Consider the following 24,382-nt stretch of genomic DNA (forward strand, 5'->3'; position numbering starts at 1 on the left):
CATTCGTTACTATATTAGAACCATTAGAAGTCCACTGACCTTTCCCAGCGTTCTCCACCTCTCCGACTGATGATCATGTTATGTATATTCCAACCTACCCCTGCAGTGTGTCATTATTTAATTTCTTCCCTAGTTCCATATCTGTCCTGTATTCTCAAATTACCTTTCAGCGCCCAAGGAGGTACACATATTTGACAAGGCTTTCGTAGGTGTTCAGGGCATTTCCAGGGGTAGTTTAATGGCCCTGGTGATAGTGTGACCCTTCTTCTATACCGTGAATACGAAAAGATCCTCATGAAAACCCGATCAATCCCCTCTTCGACCTTTGGAAATAGTTGATGTGGGAGGTGGAAGTGTCTGAGAACATCGCCCCTGACTTCGTTACATTTCTTCACATACTTTGCTACCACTTGCATATTTTTGGTGTCTGATGAAGCTGCCTGCAACAACTTATTCAGTATGTTAGTCTGGTCATGTATCTGTCTGATGATAATGATGAAATCTTTAAAACGTAGTTCCTCATATATATGCAATATGATAAGATGATACGTTGACTCAGCGTTCGATGAATCCCCTGACTCATCACCCTTCAGTCTCTTGATTTGCTCTTATCAATCTACGAACTCGCTTTCACCGGCTATATTTCAACTGCTTAATTCCTAAACTGTAAAAAAGCCTGACTCTCCCTACATGGATTTTTATTTACCAATCCGTCTATGAACTCTTTCACCGGCCATTTCACTATGATATTATACGCTTTTTTGTGTCTTTCAGTTGCTCCCTTTACTGCAAAAAGCCTGACTCCCTATACATGGATTTTTACTTACCATTTAGCATATTCATGGGTTATTTAATCATTTTCTTCTCAATAATGTTCTTCACTGGCTTTCGGTTAAACGCACTTACCAATGCAATAACTTACCAGTCATTCTTTCATCCATACTCTTCTTCATGTCCCACTACGTACTATATCCGCATTAATCCAGAACTTCTCCCACTTCCTTCCAGTTATATTTCTCATTGCAATAACTTACCCAACATTCTTCCATCCATACTCTTCTTTATGTCCCACTCCTACATCCGCAATAAGCCAGAACTTCTCCCACTTCCTTCCAGTTATATTTCTCATTGCAATAACTTACCCAACATTCTTCCATCCATACTCTTCATGTGCCACTCCTACATCCGCATTAAGCCAGAACTTCTCCCACTTCCTTCCAGTTATATTTCTCATTGCAATAACTTACCCAATATTCTTCCATCCATACTCTTCATGTGCCACTCCTACATCCGCATTAAGCCAGAACTTCTCCCACTTCCTTCCAGTTATATTTCTCATTGCAATAACTTACCCAACATTCTTTCATCCATACTCTTCTCTACAGTATGTGCCACTCCTACATCTGCATTAATCCAGAACTTTCTCCTATTTCGCACATTTCCTTCCAGTGTTTCTCATTTTAATAACTTACCAATCATTCTTTCAGGTCCCACTTCTACGTCTGCATTAATCCAGAACTTCTCCCATTTCGCACATTTCCTTCCAGCAGCAGTTCCCTCCATCCGTCTGATGCACGCAACCCCCATTATTAACTTTTTACCTCATTCCCTCCCCTTCCTCTGCCTCTACCTTCTCCCATATCACCTGCTCTGTTGCCAGCTAGACTTAAACGTCCTTCTTTACAGCTGACGCATAAAAGAACGCTGAATGGATACACAGGACGGTCAGGGAAACTAGTATGATCATGGCAAGTTTTTTTTATTTTTTAGTTATGATTCCTCGCCTGGGTTTGTAGCAGTGGGTAGAGGCTCCGGCGGGACGGTCTTCTATATATGAGTTGGCGAAGAGAGTATGTCAACGTTTCATATGGCAATACCGTACATGGATTATAACCTATGCCGCCTGTATTCTATTTCTTGAAATTTTGGAGGGGAAGGTGAAGGCAAAGACTTTTATGTGCCCTGTGCTTCACCTGGGCCATGCTTTGTCCCCCCTCATGGCCGGGCACGTCTCAGCGCCGCCTTATTACCTTATTTACCTGTAGCCAGCAGCCAGGGCCAACACTCCAAACACAGCCTCACTAATAACACTACCTGCCAACTCAGTCTGGTCACACATCTCATACGTTTTGCAGGTTAGTATTTTAGCGCTTATTAAATATATACTTCATAATTTACTATAGCGCTACTTAATAACCTTTGATCCTCCTTCACTCTTCCTGCCCGGGCCAGATAACGCACCAGGGAGCGGCTCTTTGTACAGGGAGACGATCTTTAAGTTAATTTTAAGGTTTAAAAATGGCGCCGTCATACGAGGTTATGTAAATTTCGTCTCCCGCGGCCTCCCAGGTGCCCCGGGGGCCGCCGAGGCCTGAGGCGTTATCTGCCCCAGCGCTGCTCTGCTTGCGAGGATTAGATACACACGCGTCGTCATTTTCTACTTTATTGATACAAAATATAAAAACTAAATTAAAAACGTTCATAAAATGAGGTCATTAAGTACGTGGTCCTGATACACGTTGTTGTGGTGAAGATCCTTGAGAGGCCCATGGGCCGCCTTACACTCTAAAATGTACAGAGCTTAGCCGTATAAAAATAAGTTTGTACATCATATCCGTAAACACTATCACCACACTGTCACCAACACCATCGTCCTCACTAATGCAGGTATTTAATCCCCGTCTTCCTCGTCGTCGTCGTCGTCGTCAGGAGCCACGCCGTTTTCTTCTTCATCGTCCTCGTCGTTGTGTTTTACCAGTGCGGGGTGTCCATTGGTGGTCTTCAGCTTCTTCGCGGGGGCGCCTCCAGCTCGGTACACAGTCATATCACGGTCATACCTGGCGCGGTCCGCCTCGGCCAACTTTTCGTACTTCAGCTTCTCAGTCTCGCCCAACTCGTTCCATTGCCTGCCCAGCTCCTTGGCCACCTCGCCCACGGAGAAGTCGGGGTTGGCAGCGCGCACGCTGGCCCTCTCGTCGTTGGCGTAGAAGAAGAAGGCGGAGAGGGCGCGCTTGGGTTTGTTGGGGTCCTTAGGCGGCTTGGAACCTCGCCCCCGCCTTCCGCGACGTCCCCCGGGTGGTGTGAAACCCTGCATCTGGGTGTTGTAGCGTATTTTGTCCTGGTCCGCCAAGTCGTGGAACTTTTTCTTCTCCTCTTCAGACATGGTCTTCCAGCGCTCAGAACACTGGCGTGAGAACTCTGCAAGCTTCACGTTCTCGTCAGGGTGAAGCTTCTTGTGTTCCGTGCGGCACGTCTGTACAAAGAAGGCGTAGGCAGACATCCTCCCTCGTGGCATGTCGACCGCCATCCCGGTGCCCTTGGGGCGTCCACGCGGCATGCTGGCACTGAAGGAGGCACTCGAACTGAGGTGGTTGGCGCACGACTCTCTCTCACACGCTCCGGCTTGTGAGTGACGCTCTCCGACCGTTAGCAGCCCCCGCTCGGCGCCCCGCCCCGCTACTTACCGCCCTTCCCGCCAGCCATAATTCCGCTCCACCAAAAGTCCTTTTCTCATTGGTTGGAAGGAGAACGGAAGCAACGCCTTAACTTCTCTGGCCGTGGCTTTGTACTGTGTTCGCGGGCAAATGCTGTATTTTCATTGGCGGAAGCCACACATCGCTGACTAAGGGGCGTGTGTGTAAGGTCTGCACGTGGTTTTCGGCCTTATGACAGAGTTCATTATGGCTTTATGACGCAAGAAATGTAGGAAATGCCCTACGTACTTTAAATATATGAGAGCAAAGGGCGCAAGGGTCTGTATGGGGAAGAATTATCGTCCTTGCGTCTCCTCGTTTCAGGCACCATAGTGGTTTGAACACCGGTACTTCTTGCATACCTGTAGGGGAGCCATTTGGCCAGCCAGTCAGTGTCTTTGTAGAATATCACTCGTAGCCACCAGCCATTACCGCCACCACCACCACCTACACCAAAGCCCTTCTCTGCATCTCTACAGACCATCTCCTCTCTATACTCGTTCTGGAGCCACTCTACATTGCAGGAGCCTGAACAGTGCAACAATAAAAAAATAACAATAATTGGTCCGTAAAGGCTACATTCGCTTCTAGCCAGAGATAGATTTACCTCACAAATCAGCAACTTACACCGAGTCCGTGCCCGGTAACATTCTCCTCCGTCACCTTTCCTTTATTTACATATATATATGTATACGTATCTTATGTCTAACCCAATCTAAACATCCGCTACTTGAAGGAAACTGATTGAAGACATCGGACGCGTGTTGTGGCTGCTGGTAGTCATAAAATGCCTGCCAGATCGCACCACATCAATCGAACGTCGTATTTTTCCCCGCCAAATCCCTTCCGGCGTTGCCACCTTTCGGAATTCTCGCAAATCACCCTCGATGAAATATGCATGCTTTATAGTGCAAGTCGCTGTGATGGCTGGTGAGGGGAGGTAAATGCTTCCACGCTAGCGGAAACATTTTAGAGGAAGCGGAGGTAGGACAGAATAAAAACCGCCCTTTTTCGCGACTCCTCTTTATGTTGGCGGCACGAAGCGCCTCGCTACTGCCTACGGCGAAAGTAATGTATATTTTCGTCTACTTTTAACTGCGCGGTTATTTTCGGGGTGCGGCGGGCTTCTTTTTCAGAGGGAACCACAACCGGGCGGAATATTTTTCGCTGACTTACTCGACGAAAATGTCACGCACTTCAAAGTCACATTAACATCAAAAGCTAGTGTATAATGCAGAGGTATTTGTTGTGTGTGAGTGGTGGGCGAGGGCGGTGGGCCTCTTGCTCATCACCGCTCACTGGAAACAAGACATATTGATTCAAGTCCTCTCAGCCTCTCTCGCTCTCTCTCTCCCAAGATCCCCAGAGAATTTCAGGGCCAACAAAATGGAACCTTAATCCAGAGACACTTAGAGAGCATTTTCTCAACAGCCGGGGCCCCAAACTCCTCTTTCCACCATTGCCCCCTCCTCCTCACACCCTTCCCAACCGACCTCACTTGTTTTTATATTCCTGGATGTGTTCTTGTTTGTGTTTGTGTTCTTGCCTCGCTTTCCATACGGTCGTTTACTCTCCATTTACTGCGCTGTTGTTGCCGGTGTTCCTGTCTTCCTGCTGCCACTGAAATATGGACGGGGCAGTACATGTTCCCATTATAACGTTTGGCACCTTTACCTGCATACCTGTTGTAGCATTCGTAGTATTCGCAGTAGTAGTATATAGTAGTAGTAGTAGTAGTAGTAGTAGTAGTAGTAGTAGTTATTGTTCTTGTTGATGTTATTGTTGTTGGTGTTGTGAAATGCGTTGTGAAATATTGATTGCTTAATTATTGTTGTAGCTGTTATCTGGTATTTCTGTCATTACTGTTATTATTATGATTACTATTATTATTATTATTATTATTATTATTATTATTATTATTATTATTATTATCATCATCATCATCATCAGTCATCACCTCCAATATACTAATTTCATCATTACTGCCTATATTATCGATACCTACTTCCTTATTCATCTGCCATGGTTGTCACTCTTCTTGCGTTTGGACATGACAGTCTCGAATATCCACCACTGAGTGCCAAGGACCGAGCCCAGGCCTCAGAAGAGCTAGCTTCGATCCCCGGCACTCAGTGGTGCACCTACATTCGAGACTCTTTAGTGCGTTTTTTTTTTCTTCTGACGAGCATGACAGATTCCCATTCAGACACAGTGCCTGCTGAAACAAGGCGTTGAATTCGGAGGCAAATAATGCGACTGACTCAACATCGATGACTGATTGACTTTCCGTTGAGTCACAGCGCCAGCATAGTCTTTGCCCTCTCTCTCTCTCTCTCTCTCTCTCTCTCTTCGGTCCCTGCCTATCTTCCTACTTTGCTTACTTTCCTTTAATAAAGCCCAATAGTTATGCAGCCAAACCGTAACGACTCTTCCTCTTCGTCTTGCCTTACTGCGATTAAAGTGGCGTGTGTGTGTGTGTGTGTGTTCCAAAGAGTCCTCCGTACTGTGCGACGCTTCCCTCGGCCCCTACCGTCCTCATTAGCTACTAGATTTCCCACGGCGTCTGTTGTTCTGTCTCCGGGCCGGGGACACGCGGGCGGCGGCGGCGGGCGGCTGCTGGCGAGAGGGAGGGAGGGCGACACAGGTCCTATCCTATGTGTCCCCCTCGCAGGCCCCCTTCTCTCTCTCTCTCTCTCTCTCTCTCTCTCTCTCTCTCTCTCTCTCTCTCTCTCGCAATGAATAAGTAAATAAACTCATAGCTACCACCTACTAATGCTGTTACCTTTCCATTTTTCTATCTCTCAGTCCTGACATTCTCTCTCTCTCTCTCTCTCTCTCTCTCTCTCTCTCTCTCTCTCTCTCTCTCTCTCTCTCTCTCTCTCAATGAATAAGTAAGTAAATAAATATATGAATAGATGGATATGCTCTTAGCTATCACCTACTAATATTACGTATATATTTTGTAACCCGTCCCCCCCCCTCTCTCTCTCAATGAATAAGTAAGTAAATAAATATATGAATAGATGGATAAGCTCTTAGCTATCACCTACTAATATTAGGTATATATTTTGTAATCCTTCCTACCCCCCCCCCCCCCTCTCTCTCTCTCTCTCTCTCTGTCTCAACATCCGGGCTGCCGTCCACGTAGCGAGACGGGTCAAGGTGCTGCCAGGGTAGTAATGGAGCTAATGCATCGTTCAGTAGCTTCTTACAATTTAAAGAAAGAAAAATAACTCGCACGACTCCTCTGCTTTGATCGCGACCACCATTCCTGTGTTCTCATCCCTCTCAGGAGATGTTGAATGCAGTGTTATCTGAGCGATGATGTTGATGTTGATGATGATGATAGTAATAATAATTTGTAGTAGTAGTAGTATGAATAGTAATAGCAGACGTAGGAGGAGGAGAAGGAACAGGATGTGGAGAAGACATTGAAGAAGACGAGGCGTAAGAAGGAAAACCATTATTATTATTATTTTTATTATTATTATTATTATTATTATTATCATTATTATTATTATTGTTGTTCCCAATTAAGATAGTGGCCTGTCGGTATTATTATCTCGTTCTCATCACAGTTGGCAACACTGCTATACCACGCTTGGCTTCAATACTGGGTTGTTTTGCATCTCTCTCTCTCTCTCTCTCTCTCTCTCTCTCTCTCTCTCTCAATACTTATGATTCATTCCAACCGTCAGTGATATTTCTATGAATAGTAGTAGTAGTAGTAGTAGTAGTAGTAGTAGTAGTAGTAGTAGTAGTAGTAGTAGTAGTTGTTGTTGTTGGTGGTGGTGGTGGTGATGTTGCTATCGCGTATAATAATTGTTACATCACTATTGCTTCGTGTCTGGCTGTGTGTAGTCTCATTGGTATTTCCGGATTTCCTTGTCTAGTCTCTCTCTCTCTCTCTGTCTCTCTCTCTCTCTCTAAGTTTCCTTGTCTAGTCTGTCTACCTCTCTCTCTCTCTCTCTCTCTCTCTCTCTCTCTCTCTCTCTCTCTCTCTCTCTCTCTCTCTTTACGCCTACCAGCCTATCAAAAAGCTGTGCACCAACCAGTAACAACACTATCATATTTACTTGCATCCGCGTGAAAGCGAACCTGAATATTGGACTTCCTGCCGGGAGGACACCAAACGTCTATTGCTGCCAATTATTGCTATTATTTCCCTCGATGGACGTCAGCTGGGGGAATGACGTCATGAAACCGAGGGATATTACCACCTGACTTCACATCGCGTCACACACTGGCACGCCCGCCGCTCGCCTACGTGTGTGTGTGTGTGTGTGTGTGTGTGTGTGATTCACCTTGTATCTTCCCGGAATGGGCCACAGTCTCAGGTGTCCCGTGTCTGAAGGCCTTGTGTTTTCCTACCTGGGCTACTCGCTTTGGGTATATAGTGTCATAGCCAGTGGGGCGGGACACAACCCCTGACTGATACCCGGAACCTATGCACTGGTGGGTGGGCAGGGGGGCAGGTGTTAGGAGGCCGCCCATTCGTCGCCACTCCGCCCAGGAATCGAACTTTATAAGGCTTGTATTCTTCAACGTATCGACACCTCAATTCGACTGTTGAAAAAGCCTCTCGTAGAAGTTGCTGGGATTTTCATGGACTGTTTTTGTGATACTAGCGATAGTTTTACCCGACTCCTACATCATGAACAAGACAATCACCCAAGACAAACCCGGTTAATCGTCTCCTTAGCCATGGAAATCAGTCGTCATGGGAACCCGATACGTTTAAGGTTGTGAGCTGAGTGTGTGTGTGTGTGTGTGTGTGATAGCACCCGTGAGGATGATGGGTGGCGCTGCTGAGTTGCAACTACTCCTAAAAACGCCGCGGCAGTACATTTACGAGTGTTTTCAATAGGTTTTGGTGACAGGCGCGTGATGGTGGTGGCGCGGAGTGACGCAGAGGCTGAATGAGTGATCGCGTGGACGGGGACAAAAAAGGTGTTCGTTGGATGTCAACATTTTTATTTTGGCGGCGAGTGGTGGGTGGGAGAGAGGAGGAGGGAGGACTGTATTGTTTACCGCGGCAACAGTGAGGCTTCGTGGGTCTGTGATGTATACATATGATATTTTTTTTATGATGAAAGAGGTATACTAAGATACATATAGTAAGAGAACAGAAGCTTGTAAATACTGCTCCTGTATTAAAAACAAATAATTATAGGCAGGAGGAAATACAATAGAAAACCGGCTTTATTATTTTTTTTTGGGGGGGGAGGCCGAGACAGAGAGAAAGCTAGTGTTAATCCGTGTATAATCTGTAATAATATATGATAATGACTTTAGTCTTTATATATATACATCTCCAACGCCTTATCCTTACACGGGAATTCCCAATCGAGTGGCTTCGATAAAAAAAAAGTCTTCGTCTGTTTCCCCTGCATCGGCAATCTCACTCGGCGCATTCAATCCCTCGCCTGCCAGCTCATCGATACTCATCCATTCTATTGATCCGCTTCGCTTATGATCTCTTGATAACCTCTCCCTTGATCATGTCCTCATTCACTCTCCACACAGTCATCCTCAGTCATCTTTATCACATGTCCAAGCAATCTTTGAGTATACCCGCTTTCCAATGCTCATCCAATCTATTGACCCATTTCGCTTTTATGATCTCCCCTTAATAACCTCTCCTTAGATCATGTCCTCATACATTCTTATCTGTCAGTCATTCTTATCTCATGTCCAAATCATCTCCGAGTATCCCACGTTCCACCCACTCGGCCACACAAAACAGGTTACACGGTTATTTTCTTGTTAGTCTTTTTAATGCCTATGAGCTGCTTTCTTTACTGTAAAACACACACACACACACACACACACACACACACACACACACACACACACACACACACACACACACATCCACAAGAGCTAATGGCTTCATCATCAACTCAAACACACATAAACTCAAAAGGCTGAATAAAAAATAAGCATAACAATCGCCAATAAATGTTTTCTACCCAGGCACCGACACTGATGGCTTCGGGAGTGGGAGGGACAAAGCATGAGAGAGAGAGAGAGAGAGAGAGAGAGAGAGAGAGAGAGAGAGAGAGAGAGAGAGAGAGAGAATATTTACATGTGCACCTTATACAGTGCAAGCCCAGCGAAAAATGTTATGCAAGTTGTCGTGTGTGTGAGTGTGTGTGTGTTCTACGAGATTGTTTTCCTTTGTCTGTCGGTTTTCATACTTTTTTATCATCCCATTCTCTTTCCTTTTTTCATAACTCCAATAAATACAGATAAATACAGTTATAGGACCTTTCTCCGTGATTTTTTTCTATTTTCACTTCATGAACCACAGCTATACATAATAATTGCAATCTCTTACTATATCTTACCTCCTTAGTGCAGTGGTTAGGGTCCCTGACTACGAATCTGTGGGCCTGCTGGATTCGAACCCCGGTCTGGCAGTCGGCGTTCAGCCCACCCAGCTGTTCATCCTTCCTGCGGGATGGTCAATAAGTGGTACGTGGAGAAACCCGGGGAAGGTATAATGTAGCAACCCGGATGTCACGCTGGCCCTGTGTCGGGTTAAAGGTCATATTCGTAAACATTTCGGCGCCCAAGCACACATATTTGAGAAAGCTTTCGTAGGAGTTTGGGGCATTTCCAGGGATTCTATTATGACCCTTCTAGTAATCTGAGCGTTCTTCTGTACCATGAACCTAAAAATAAAAAAAAAGAAATCATAAAATCCGATTGATCTCCCTTTCGGACTTTGGAAATAGTTGATGTGAGGGGTTGAAGGGTTGAGAATACCGCCCTATGAGTTTTCTCCCACCACAGGCTCAAAGGACCAACGGGGCTGAGGTGAGCACCGCCGCCATGCACAGCTATAGCGTATGATCTCAACTTTACCTTACCAGCCATTGTGTATGTATCTCACTTAAGCACTCAAACTATCTAGCCATCAGTTCATCAGTTAATCACAAACTGTCTATTATTCAACCAATCAATCCCTCTTTCTAATATTAACTAATTAGTCAATCAATCAATCATCGTTCGGCCTGTCAGTCTGTTTATGTATGCATATATCTATCCGTGTGTGTGTGTGTGTGTGTGTGTATGTGTTGGTCTCGTGCAGGGGTGTCGTGTACGCGTGCCGGGGGAGTCACATGACGCCCTCGCCGTCTGCCGCGCCGCCTCCCTATCTGCCCTCCCACCACCTACTGATTACCTCCCCCACCCCCCTCCCGTCCTCACCCTTTCCTACATCTGAAAACACACTTCCACTCCCCTACTATCCCGGGCCTGCCACTGCCACACACCGCCTCGCCGCAGCCTCACTACCTTGTTCAATAATAATAATAAGAATAAGAATAAGAATAATAATAATAGTCTTGTTTAGCCCAGCCGCAAATACAGAGCAGGGAAATAGCAAAGTACTGTGCAAAATAAAGAATATAACTTTTAATTGTCATGTCAAATTTCTTTCCTTTATAAGTTTTTTTTTTTTACAACAAAGGAGGTAGTTAAATTACACTCTTTGAGGACGATTTCAATAACAACTTCCTCCCCGTGGTTGTAATTACGTTTCCACTGACCATTGCTTGAAAGTATTGCTAAATCACACTGCGTTCCGGAAACATATCCTTCTTTAATCGGATCAAGGAAGGTGTGTCAGATTAACATGCGGCCCCACCCAGGCCCGCCCCACCTGACTCGAGGATTAAATTGGGTTGGGTACTCCCCCGGACCTCACTTGCACCTGCTGCCTAGGTTGCTCAAGTAGCAATTTTCGAGGTCAGGACAGAAACACACTTTTCACAACAATTAATCGCAGCTTCACTATAGAAAGAACGGAGCTATCCCGTGCTACGTGTGTTATATAAGTTCTTGATGATTATATTTTTACAGCTTATTTGTATAGAAATATGATTGAATTAACTAAATATAATTCTTTTGCGTAGCTAGAATTCATGGTAAATCAGTGCAACATGATGCGGATTAAGAAAAGTCTTGATAAGCAGTAGATTTTAGCGATAATAATTTTGAAGGAACTAAATTGTTTAGTGTTTCCGTACGCTAAATACTTTCGTCAGTCATCAGAGGAAGCTTCATAACCCCCAGTGTTTTCCAGTCCACGTTTACTACGTTCATGTATACTATGACTGATAGAAAAGGCAGCTATACCTATAACTTGACAATGCCGCCGCGGCCCTATTGCCACCACAGACAGGTTTTGGGACCGTGAGTGAAAGAGAAAAGCTTAATCTTATCAGTATGAAAATATCCTTCGGTGTATTTTTTTTTTTTTTTTGCGTCATGCGATATTCAGATAGGGCAAGATGTGTTACAAAACCACCACATATTTTTTCAGCTCATAAGCCAAGTGATTATGCATGCTCCAGAAAACTATAACATGACGTTAACATAAGAACATAAGAACAGGGAAACTGCAAGAGGCCGGGTGGCCTACACAGGGCAGCTCCAGAATCCCCCCTACTACTCACGGTGGGTGAGGTGTAGTTACAGGGGTTACAGGTAGAGGCTTGATCCTCGTTATACCGGCGGTACTAGGCACGCATCCAGTACCCCGTCACCTTACTGCACCCACACCTCACTGTCACCTGTCGTCCTCGTCCATGTAGCTATCCAGTCTACTCTTAAAACAAGCTATCGTCCCTGCACTAACTATGTGATTGCTGAGTCTATTCCATTCCCCCACCACCCTATTACTAAACCAATGCTTGCCTATATCTCTCCTAAATCTATACTTTTCTAATTTAAATCCATTACTGCGAGTTCTATTCTGTTGGCTAATTCTCAGTACTTTACTAATATCGCCTTTGTTGTAACCCTTGACCCATTTGAATACTTCTATCAGATCTCCCCGCACTCTTCGTCTCTCTAGTGAATGTAAGTTTAGATGTTTCAGCCTATTTTGATATGGGAGGTTCCTCAGCCCCTGAATCATAATATAACATACCATAACATAACATTATAACATGACCTGGCCAAGGAAATCTAAGGGAGACCTCATATACTTCCACATCCCTGGCAGGCAGGGACACGAGAGCACAAACTGACACTCCGTCCCGGGGGAAGGGGAGTTCAGGGAGTGCTGGGAGGGAAAGGAAGGCTGGCCGAAGCTTTTCAAACACGGTGAGGTGGGTGTCATGGCGGGGGGAAGGAGGGAGGGAGGGAAGGCTGGCGAGGGAGAGGCGCGAATCCGTCCTGAAATGTTTGAACTTGATCGCTGGGGAGACGTCTAGTTTGAGTTGGTTTTAAGAAGGAAGGAAAACAAGACGAGGGATTGAAGTTGCAAGAGGAGGTGAAGGATAAAAATGATGATAATAATAATAATAATAATAATAATAATAATAATAATAATAATAATAATAATAAGCATGTTGGTAATGATACGAAGAAGAAGAAGGAGAGAAAGAAAAAGAAGAGAAAGAACAAGAGCAGGTAGAAGAAATATGAAGAAGAAAAAGAACAAGAGCAAGAAGAGAAAAAGTAGGAGACGAAGAGAAATAGGAAAAGAGAAAATAACAAAATCATATAAACACCACCAACAACAACAACCATAACAACACCAAACATAATAAAACAAAGAAAAGAAGAAAAAAAACTGCTTGAACATTCCCCTTAGAAAACACCCCCGTCAACCAATCTCGTTTCCCTCGTGCTTTCATTCCTCCCTGTAGCTCCCTCCCCTCCCCTTCAACCATCTCTACCCCTCCCTCTCCCCTTACCCTCCATGCTGTCCCCGAACCAAGACTGTCCCACTTGCTCCATCACTCACCCCAGCTATCGCATCAGACGGGGCAGAGCAGCACGGTGATAAGAGATGAAGGAGAGGGAGAGATAAGATAGCACGTTGTTTTGTTGAAAGTGCTATTTTTATTTTAAGTTGTCAGCTGTATTACAGAGTTCCTTATCTATCTATACTGCTACGTTATATCTGATGTATTCCAGGACAAAGGGAAGATATGGAAGTAGTTTGTATGCGTGTTCATCTTGTGTATTGCTATGGTTATGTATGTTATAGCTTATACTTGTCTTCCCATACTTACACTTGATCAATCCAGGATGAAAAAGAAAAGAAATAAAAAGGCAGCTCGTAAAAATAGAAGTCTGTTTTTCTGTCTTTTTAATTGATGTTTCTGATACAACATACGTATTCTAGACAAATAACAGATAAATAAAAGGAATTAGCTGATGTAGGACACACACACACTCACTCACAGACACATCAGGCACAATACACACACTCACACACACACAAGTATTACTGAATCAAACTAACCTCGTAAAATCTGGTTATAAATCCGGTTAAAGGCAAGAGAGAGAGAGGGGGGGGAGGGGGCACGTGCCTGGTCGCCGCTCACCACCCACCCATTATTATCACCGTTGGCGTCTTGAACGTTCAACTGATGGCAAAGGGTTAGAGGGGGGCTAGGGGGGTGAAGGGGGCAGAGAGGGTGTGTGTGTGAGGGGGGTAGGGGGGTCATCGTGCAGTACGCGTTCACTCATTCCGCCACACATGTTCTAAAGTTCACCGGATGACGGACTGACCTTTTTATAGCAAATACGTAGAGGCCAATTTCATCGCCCTATTTGAACAGTGTATGGCACCCTATTTCATTATTCCTAGTATTATTATCACTATTATTATCATTATTTTATTATTATTATTATTATTATTATTATTATTATTATTATTATTGTTGTTGTTGTTGATAGATTATGATAAGTTGTTGTAGCATCATCAACAGCAGCAACAGAAGCAGTATCAACAGCAATAGTAATAGTCGTAGTAGAAGTAGTAGTAGTTTTTGTTATTGTTATTAGTGAAAAAGGTGTGTGTGTGTGTGTGTGTGTGTGTGTGTGTGTGTGTGTGAACATGTCACCTAGATCCAGTTCCACCACATTCTACGGAGCCAGGCATGAACGATGAGCAAAAACACATACATATTACATCATCAGAATAAGCGGACCGCGATCAATCTGTCGGGAGGTGCAGAAGTTGACGAAGGGATAAAATACAGCAGGACCATTGCATTAGTGAGGGGAGAGAAAACAACTTCGTATAGAGACCGTTGCTTTAAAGAACGTGACATTTAAGCTAAGCTGCCAGCGGTTATTCGTCCCCATAACACCTTTACTGTGTCTGGTTTACAACTTTACATTATAACGTATTCTAGTGTCAAGGGAGGATGTATGAGGTGATAAAAGCTATAAATAGACGAGCATTGTTAGTGTAGAGACTGTTATGCGGCGGGCGTTGGCTAAGAAGGGGTCGAGGGGCGAGGACAAGGAGGAATAACATAGGGATGGGAACTGAAGGGGAACACGAAGGAGGCTACTATGCTTCGTGTGTGTGTGTAGCGGGTATAGCAGCATGAGAGGACCGAGTTGGGGACGAAGGAACGGTTATGTAGCCTGGTGGTGATGGTGGTGGCGAGTGTGGTGGTGATTGAGATAGTAGGAGTACGCAGTTTCTAGTGATGAAGTCGTGGTAGTGATGTTAGCGAGGATGGTGATGTTGGTAATGATGTCATGCATGAGGGGACCGAGTTGGGGACGAAGGAACGGTTATGTAGCCTGGTGGTGATGGTGGTGGCGAGTGTGGTGGTGATTGAGATAGTAGGAGTACGCAGTTTCTAGTGATGAAGTCGTAGTAGTGATGTTAGCGAGGATGGTGATATTGGTGATGATGTTATGTGGGTGAAATTGGCCATGGCAACTTAATTAAATTGGTGTTAGTCGTAACAGTCATGGTGTTAGCTGTTACAATGGTGATGATTGGTATTAATTAAGAGCATACTACAGATGGTGATGTTATACTATTGGTGATGATGGTGATAATAGTGTTACAAATCAACGTAGGAGTGATGATGACGATGTTAGTAATGATGGTGATAGCTGTAGTATTCGTGGTGTTAGTGATGATAATGGTGTTTCAGGGGGTCGTTGGGCCAGTGGTAATGATGAGGAGGCGTTATTTATATCAGCTACAGTCCTCTTTGGTGGTGGTAGGGTCAGTCAACCCGTTTTGATAAGGCAGTAGCTGTGGTGTGATAGAAAATTAGGAGCCACGGCGTTGTAATAAAGAACCGGTATATAAAGGTAGTGTTGATGGTGTCGGTGGTGCTATTTCAAAATGATGATGATGGTGAGAACTGAGAAGAGCTGACGGTATTATAAATCAGTGGCGGATACGGCGGTGAAGTATGTGTGTGTGTGTGTGTGTGTGTTCGCAGTGTTGCCAAGTGTCAGGTATAAATAAGTAGGAAGAGTACTTGGTTATCAACTCCTTTTGCTCCGCCCTCCCTCCTTCCCCTCACCCCACCCTTCTCTTCTTCTCTCTCCCCCTTCACCAGCCACTTTCCCATTCAGATATCCTCTCCCTCCTTTCCTTCCTCCATAAGAAAAGCGTTACATAGCCATTTTCGTTACCATTTCCTCCCGTGTCTCCTTTCGCCTCAGGGTTTGAAGTGATTTTAATGTTCTATGCGGATCTATAAGCAACAACACCGTATAGCTACAACCTCCCACCCTTATCCCTATCCCTGTGTGCTTATGTCCACGTGTTCTCCCGCAGCGCCCAACGGAGGGACCAAACAAAGCCGCGACTGTTTCCGATCCAATCACTGGTGTTATTTGTGGTGTTTTTATTTGTGAAAGGTCGCTGTATCGGGGCTGGTGGTATGCTTATTGCTGTGTTCCATCGCCTGGGTTCTGTCTTCGTTCTAATGTTAATGGCGATGGTGGCTGAGGGGGGCTTTGCGGAGGGCAGAGGTATGGTGTGTTGTGGCCATGGTTGTGGCGGCGGGAGATGGCTGGGAGGGAGGGAGGGAGAGGAGGAGGAGGGAAGAAGGGGCCGCCTATGGGAGAAGAGGAGGAGGGGGGCTTGGTAGGGCAGGGGGAGGGGGTGCCCGTCCCATTGTGCCGGAAGCTTTGGAGCAGAGGAGAAAAATTTATAATGAGAGAGAGAGAGAGAGAGAGAGAGAGAGAGCACTACTTATCAAATGTCGCCATGTTGCCATAAGTCAGTCAAGATATTTGTACCCTGTGACGTTCTCCGGAGCAATGGCCCTACTCCTCCTGCTGCTACTGCTACTGCTGTCGTGGCTGTTTCCGTCTTCGCAGCCTTCGCCACCACTTCTGCTGCCTGCCTGCTGTTCCTGCCTCATTTACATTATTCATCAGTGCTCTGGATTCTGCACGTCAGAGGATCAGCCGCTCGTCACTCCAGCGGCTAAATCTAGAACCGTGGTGACCGGTAACAGGGCATCCCACGACGTCATTCACATCTTCCTGCTGGGTGTTGTTATGTGTGTGTGTGTGTGTGTGTGTGTCATTCACCATCAAAGGATCACGTGTACCGGCGGTGCCGTGGGGGCCGAGGCTGTGGATTGGCGGTACGTGGTCTGGAAAACGAGCGATGATCCATGACGCGGCTCTCAGCGTCTTGTCTTATCGGCTTTTACTGTGACGGAGGAAAGGCGAGAGGCAGATGGGAGGAAGAGGAGGGTGGTGACGTCACATCAACCCGGCTCTGTAATTGGTCCAGAGCGTGAGAAGACTATGTGACGTCACCGGTGTAAGACAATCATCCCGCCCATAGAGATCAATGTCGCGTGTTTTAAAGTTAACATGGAGATCCTATTTCACGGGGCGTCATGGCTAAATGGCGGCTTTCCCAATCAGAAACAATCCATAAATATACGAAATAAGATGGATGATGGATGGCAAGGTGGATGTGGGTCTTGTTATAACGGAGAGAACACACACACCTCATCGGATGCAGATATTTGGCAAACTTTGTACGTCATCGAGTGGGCCCGGGGAATGAATGCTGTTTGTTGAAATTTATTAAAACATAAGAACGGGCAACGATTTCTCCCATATTCGGTTTTCACTCCTCTCTCTTCTTCCTTTCGTTCTTCACTCTCGCATCGCTTCTTACGGATATTATTTCAGCTGTAATATTAAACAGACAAGGTGTAGAAGATGCGGATGGTAGTGGTGTTGGCGGTGGTAGAGAGGCTGGTGTAGGTGGTGTTGCTGTATAGGAGTACGTAAAGGTGGTGACGGTGATGGTGGTGGTGGTGATGAAGCGCCGCGGTAAGGATAAACTGCTGATCGGAAACCGTTTTTTACTGATGTCTTTTTTTTCCCGGTTGGTCGCATCTCTCTCTCTCTCTCTCTCTCTCTGTAGGCTACCAATATTTGTTTGCCAGATTATTAATAGTTATATTGAGCCACATTCTCCCACGCGACACTTAAGTCACCTTCTAAAAACACCACCGCTACTACTACTGCTACAAACCAATTACAGATGGCCCAAGCTACATGAGATAGATCATCCTCTAACATTATCACCGCCACCACCACTATCTTCATCACCACCATCACCATCATCGCCACCACCATCACCATCATCACCGCCACCGCCGCCGCCCCTCAGACAATACTTCTCTACGCTAACCAACCAATCCTTCCCTCCGCACCTCCATATCATCAGGTGTGGGGAATCCATAAATATACCTTGGCTGCCTCCTACGCGCCGCCACACACACACACACACACACCGTATGGTTGTGTATACGTATATGTAGTACTTCAACCCCCTCCTCCCCAACCCCTTTCCCTTTTCCACTTACCTCCTCCTACTCTCTCTCTTCTCTCCGTCCTCCCTCCCTCTCCCTCTCCGCCCCCCGGCCACGTTGGGAACACACACACACACACACACACACACACACACACACACATGCCAATATATATGGTTGCCTTCGTTCTTTTTCGTTGTCCCAGTAAAGTAGATGTATTTATTGTTGTCCTCGTTGTTGTTTGTTGTTCTTGCTACTGATGTCATTATGTTGAGGTTGTTGTTGTCGTTGTTTATAGCAGCAGCAGCAGCAGCAGTAATAATAATAGTAGTTCCATCGCCATACTGATATCATTACTACCACCGCTACCACCACCACCATCTGGAGGAGAGGGAGAGTCTTGGCGGCAGGTGATGATCAGGGAGGCAAGCAACAAAAGGGGAACAAAGAAGAGACACCCACAGCTATACGTGTACCGAGTGTGGGTTATGATAAGATACCCATGCACCGGGGCGCCCCACCACCACCACCGCCGCCGCAAGTGTGAGGTGGTTGGTGGATGAGTAATGGCAGACGGACGTACTTTTATTCATCGCTGTTGCTGCCACGTCTCTGTCTGCCAACTCACTCACATCCGTTGATGATATTAGTTGGAGTCTTGGGTAATGTATGTGCGTGTACGGAAACGGATGAAGGGGAAGGTGCGCCATCTGCTCTATGTGTGTGTGTGTGTGTGTGTGTGGTGACTTCTCGAACACCTACCTTATCGCCGCCATTTTCCCCACCCTTACCAGAAGACGCCACCAGCCATCCTGAAGCAGCAGCAGCAGTAGTCGGGCGCGGCCAAGGGAAGGTGCAGATAAGGCCTGGCCAGCTGGGGGGCACGGCCGTTGTGGGGGGTGGGGGGGGCGTGGGGGGGTGAGGGGAGGCATGTTGGCTGGGAGGCGACTACTCAGCTGGGGGCAATTTTTTCAGAGCTCCTCTGGGAATTTTATTAATATTTCCTTGGTTGTGTTGGGTGTGAGTGTGTCGGCAGTGCACACTCACACGCCCGCCCCCTCGTGGCCCCAAATGTGTTGTGTGGTGTTGCTGACTTCGCTGTGACTGGGAGCGATGACAGCCGCGTGCTTGGTGCTGTTTGTTGGCTGGTCCTGCTGTTGGTGGTGGTGGTGCTGGTGGTGATGGTTTCAGTGCCAGATGTTGTCTGCGAGCACGGCGATCAGTGTCACACTTGGTTCTGGGTTCTTTCTTCGCAACAGGACACATGCAATCAGTCAACGTAAATGTGGCGAAGAACGTTGTACAGCAAGGCGAGGTTCCGTCTCCCCCAAGCCGACGGAGGGCAAGTCTAAGCTGTTATGCTCCCGATGTCTATCAATGACAAAGTTATAATTAGTTAACCTCGCTCACCTTTCATAGCAGTCGCAGTAGCAGCCAAAACCAGGGGTCTCGTGGTTTCCTCACATACACCAGCCACGGGAAAGTCCTCCAGGGCGGCGACACTCCCACGGACCCCCGATCACACCAGACCGATCACTGGGAATCTGTGGTAAAAAGCGAGAAACAAGTTATACAACAGCATCGCGAGGAGCCTGGCCGCCCACTGTCAGTCTCGCAGCCCCGAGCCACCCCTGTATCCCATCACCCCTGCCCCCTACCTGTCCCTCCCTGCCTGCCCCCTACCCTGCCCTATAGGAATGTCGCGCCCCACTCCAGGTGTCCAGGAGCCTTGGGACTAACGAGACCAGTACAAAGATTCGTTATACAATGTCGTTAAGCATAAAAGTACATTGTATTCCCTATGGTCAAGGCGATATCATTCCTCTGTTCATCAAATACCTTCCTGTCGTTTTCAGATGGCTAGCAGACGGACGCCGGACAGCAGGCAGCGGTGTGTGTGCGTGTGTGCGGTCAGCAGGCAGAGGACACCGATGACCGCCACTTATCCGGTGCTGCGGCCCGCTCGGGAATCCCAGAAATCATAGGTTGGTCGGACGACATCACTGATTTCACTCACGTCTTCGGTGTGGCAGCCGGGATTACTACGTCTTGTGAATCCCTCCCCCCCCTCCCACACACACACACACAGACAGACACACACAGAGATAGATAAGTAAATAGCGGGAAAGACCTATAATATGTTTTTTTAGTGTATGAAATTTTACTTATTTACAGTAGCTATCATTCAACCATTGGACGTGATGTTGCTTGATAGGAAAGACACATGACGTAACATAATCAAAGTGAAACCTAATAACCCGTAGAATCTCTCTCTCTCTCTCTCTCTCTCTCTCTCTCTCTCTCTCTCTCTCTCTAATCTTGCCTGGGAACATTTCAAAGCTCTATGGAAGCTCTGAATGCTCTAAAAACACCCACAAGATGCTTTTACTCTTGGGCCAGCACCTATACAACTTTTTTTTTGTCTTCCCTTATATGGTTTGTTTTGATATGTCTTGCTTTTCTTTGTTTGCTTGTTGTGTAATTTAAGATGTTTATAACCCAACCTCTCTGTCCTTCCTTTTCTATAATCCTCTATATTCTCTTGTCTTCCTTCTCTTTCTCCCTCATCGCTTACAGTTTCATTTTTCTCCTTCTCGGCGTCTCAGGTGTTTGGGGGTTATAGTTATTGTGGCTTATGGTCTCCGCACTCATTCCTCTCTACCTATTTCGTCTTTAATTAACCCGGTAGCAGCAACGGGCCAAATTTGTGGCTTTACCGTGTAGCAGCGACGGGCCAAATTTGTGGCTTTACCGTGTAGCAGCGACGGGCCAAATTTGTGGCTTTACCGTGTAGCAGCGACGGGCCAAATTTGTGCCATGATTTAAACCCCTCAAAATAGATGATACATGAACTGATCACACATGCATCGATATATATTATGAAATGGTTTGTGTGAGTGATGATTTTTTTTCTCATTTTTTTTCTCGCTTAGAGGTACCTTTAAGAAACATGATCCTCGCTGCTTCCGGATTAAGGGCCAGTTTCACAGTTCGATACCGCAAGTTCGTAAGCTCCCCAACCAAACACAAAACACTACGAAAATTCCTTGTATAGTGTTTGGCGTTGACATAAAAAAGGTGGAAAATTTTAGGATGCCACACACGGAATCTCTTTACTGTCTTGTACTGAGTAGAAAAAGGAATCTTTGTGGAGAATATAGTTTGGTTTGGGTGCTTACAATGAATGACTCTACGTTGGACTCTCGAACTGGCCCTTAGCATAATAATAATAACGAAACTTTGTGGAGAATATATTTTGGTTTGGGCGTTTACAATGAAAGACTCTGCGTTGGACTCTCGAACTGGCCCTTAGCATAATAATAATAACGAAACTTTGTGGAGAATATAGTTTGGTTTGGGCGTTCACAATGAATGACTCTACGTTGGACTCTCGAACTGGCCCTTAGCATAATAATAATAACGAATCTTTGTGGAGAATATAGTTTGGTTTGGGCGTTTACACTGAAAGACTCTGCGTTGGACTCTCGAACTGGCCCTTTGCATAATAATAATAACGAAACTTTGTGGAGAATATATTTTGGTTTGGGCGCTTACAATGAAAGACTCTGCGTTGGACTCTCGAACTGGCCCTTTGCATAATAATAATAACGAAACTTTGTGGAGAATATAGTTTGGTTTGGGCGTTTACAATGAAAGACTCTGCGTTGGACTCTCGAACTGGCCCTTTGCATAATAATAATAATATGGGAGTGATATTTCTATATGGCTCGATAACACAGTGTCTCGTGGGAACACCTCGTGGATATACTTAGGTGCACCCGTACTAATGCAAATAGATCTACTGATAGGGAGATAACGAGAGAGAGAGAGAGAGAGAGAGAGAGAGAGAGAGAGAGAGAGAGAGAGAGAGAGAGAGAGAGAGATAACATTATATAACTAAAGGGGATAAAATACTACATAACATAAGCATGCATAAGGGAAAATAAGGACATTGATCAAACGAGAAGAAGAAAAAGAAGAAATAAAGAAGAAAAGAAGAAAAGGAAGAAAAGAGAAGAAAAAGAAGAATTAGAAGATGAAGATGATGATGATTAAGAGGATGAAAAAGAAAAGATGATGAAGAAGAAGAAAAGAAGAAAATGAAAAAGGTTATGATGATGAAGAAGAAAGGTAAAAGATCAATCAGTCAGTCTCGTGCCTCAAAGAACACGAGAAGAGGAAGAAGCGAAGAAGCGACGCCCTCCCTGCAGCACGCCACACCATCAGTCGGGCCCCTCAGTCCCTTCACGCAGGTACAGAGGTATTCCCTCCGCCCCGTCAGCCACATCGGGAAGGACACGGGGGCGAGGACACATGTGGCCGATAAGGAAACTGATAACGCCGGCTTGATACTGCTGGGTGAGGGAAGGGCATCTCTCTCTCTCTCTCTCTCTCTCTCTCTCTCTCTCAACACGCCCTCTCTTGGATAGCGATATGTATACTTTCTTTATCTGTGCCAGTATGGACGGGGGTCAGGGAGGGAGGGGAGCGATATCTGGAGGCGTGGCTGGACAACGTGGCATACCAAACGTTATCAATAGTATTATGTATGGCACAAGATAAGGCGACTTTTTCATTCCTTGCCCTCTCTAGATGACCCTGGCCTCTCTGTATCGGAATCTTCATCTGAACACTGAGGGACCAGCGCCATTGTGGGCTATTATATATTCTCTCTTCTCTCCTTTCTTTTTTTTTCTTTTTTTTTGCGCCCTTTAGCTGCGTTTTTTTTTTTTGAGTTTACGTATGTCCGTGGCAGTAACTCGATGATATAGGGAGTACTCAGATATATAATACACCTCATTAACGACGATTTAAAACTTTATTTGTATTTCAGTGGACGGCTTTTGTTTGCTGCTTTTTTTTTCACTTTCTATAATTTTGTTTCTCTCATTATCATCATTTCCTTTCTCTTTACTTTCTTGTTTACTTACACATATACTTACATTCTTTCCCACTGACTTATTGGCTAATATATGCTCTATTTTCATGAGGTTATTTGAATGATTTGAATGAAATTAACATCATATTACCCTGCCTTTTTTTTTTTTTTTTTTTACAACAAAGGAGACAGCTCAAGGGCACAACAAAAGAAAACAATACTAAAAAAAAAAAGCCCGCTACTCATTGCTCCTAAAAGAATCCAGAGGTGGCCGAAAGAGGGGTCAATTTCGGGAGGAGAGGTGTCCTGATACCCTCCTCTTGAAAGAAAGCCTTACAACTTTTTAATGTCATGGAGAGAGCAGTTTGTCATGCAGTGGACTAAGGTGATGTTTGATAATGATGGTGATGAAACTGATGTTGATGGGGGGTATATACATGCGTGTATATGTGTGTATACAAAGACATCTCTGTAACTAGATTTCAATTTCACATTATTCTTTGGTATTTCTCATTACTTTCCTTACTAAAGTTCCTTGTTATGGAGGTTCTTTGTCCTGTCAAGCCCTTTCCTACCTCCCCATAGACGAAAAAAAAGTGTTTAATGCCTGTAATAACTCGAAAAGTAGAGTCTGCAAGCGTCCCTGTGTCTTTACAGTAGGGTAAAATGAGTGTTACCGCCGATCTAGAGAGAGAGAGAGAGAGAGAGAGAGAGAGAGAGATGATAGGCTATCGTTATCGGCCTGCACGCGGCACCACACACAACAGCCCCGGCCGCACGTATAATATTGGTACCCGGAGCTGGTCAATCCTTCAAGTCCTTTTTTATGTTGGACACTTTGGTTGTTGATGATGGTCATGTTTTAGTTGTGTTTGTTGTTGTTGTTATTGTTGTTGAATGTGGTGATGGTTGTAGTGGTGGTGATGTTAGTGGTGGGGGTATTGTTGTCGGTGGTGGTGATGTTGTTGACGTTGTAGTAGTAGTACTAGTAGTAGTAGTAGTAGTAGTAGTAGTAGCATTATTATTATTATTATTATTATTATTATTATTATTATTATTATTATTATTATTATTATTATTATTATTATTATTATTATTATTATTATTAGTAGTAGTAGTAGTAGTAGTAGCAGTAGTAGTAGTAGTAATAGTAGTAGTAGTAGTAGTAGTAGTAGTAGTAGAAGTCGTAGTTGTTGTTGTTGTTGTTGTTGTTGTTGTTGTTGTTGTTGTTGTTGTTGTTCCTGTTATCATTGTTGTTACATGGAGCGATGTCGTTCTCAGTGGGCTCGTGATGTGTTTTTCTTTACTGTTTCTCAATCTCCAGCTATCGCCACGCTCTTAAGCATGATTAACCATAATGGCGATAAAATAATGGCATTCCAAAGATCGCAATTATCTTCTTTCACCAGCTTGAGATGTGCTATAAAACCACCAATAACTCGCCTTGTTGCTAA

At 45.2% G+C, this 24,382-nt stretch overlaps 1 protein-coding gene across 1 annotated transcript; it reads right to left on the bottom strand.

Annotated features, from left to right (window-relative positions):
* Window positions 1-2,429: 2,429 nt before the first annotated feature.
* Window positions 2,430-3,419, bottom strand: LOC127007064 (high mobility group protein DSP1-like). The gene has a single exon (XM_050877592.1). The coding sequence runs from the start codon at window positions 3,335-3,337 to the stop codon at window positions 2,672-2,674; it is 666 nt and encodes a 221-aa protein (XP_050733549.1). The 5' UTR covers window positions 3,338-3,419; the 3' UTR covers window positions 2,430-2,671.
* Between the last annotated feature and the right edge of the window lie 20,963 nt (window positions 3,420-24,382).

The sequence above is a fragment of the Eriocheir sinensis genome, chromosome 34 (genome assembly GCF_024679095.1).
Source record: "Eriocheir sinensis breed Jianghai 21 chromosome 34, ASM2467909v1, whole genome shotgun sequence".
NCBI lineage: Eukaryota > Metazoa > Arthropoda > Malacostraca > Decapoda > Varunidae > Eriocheir > Eriocheir sinensis.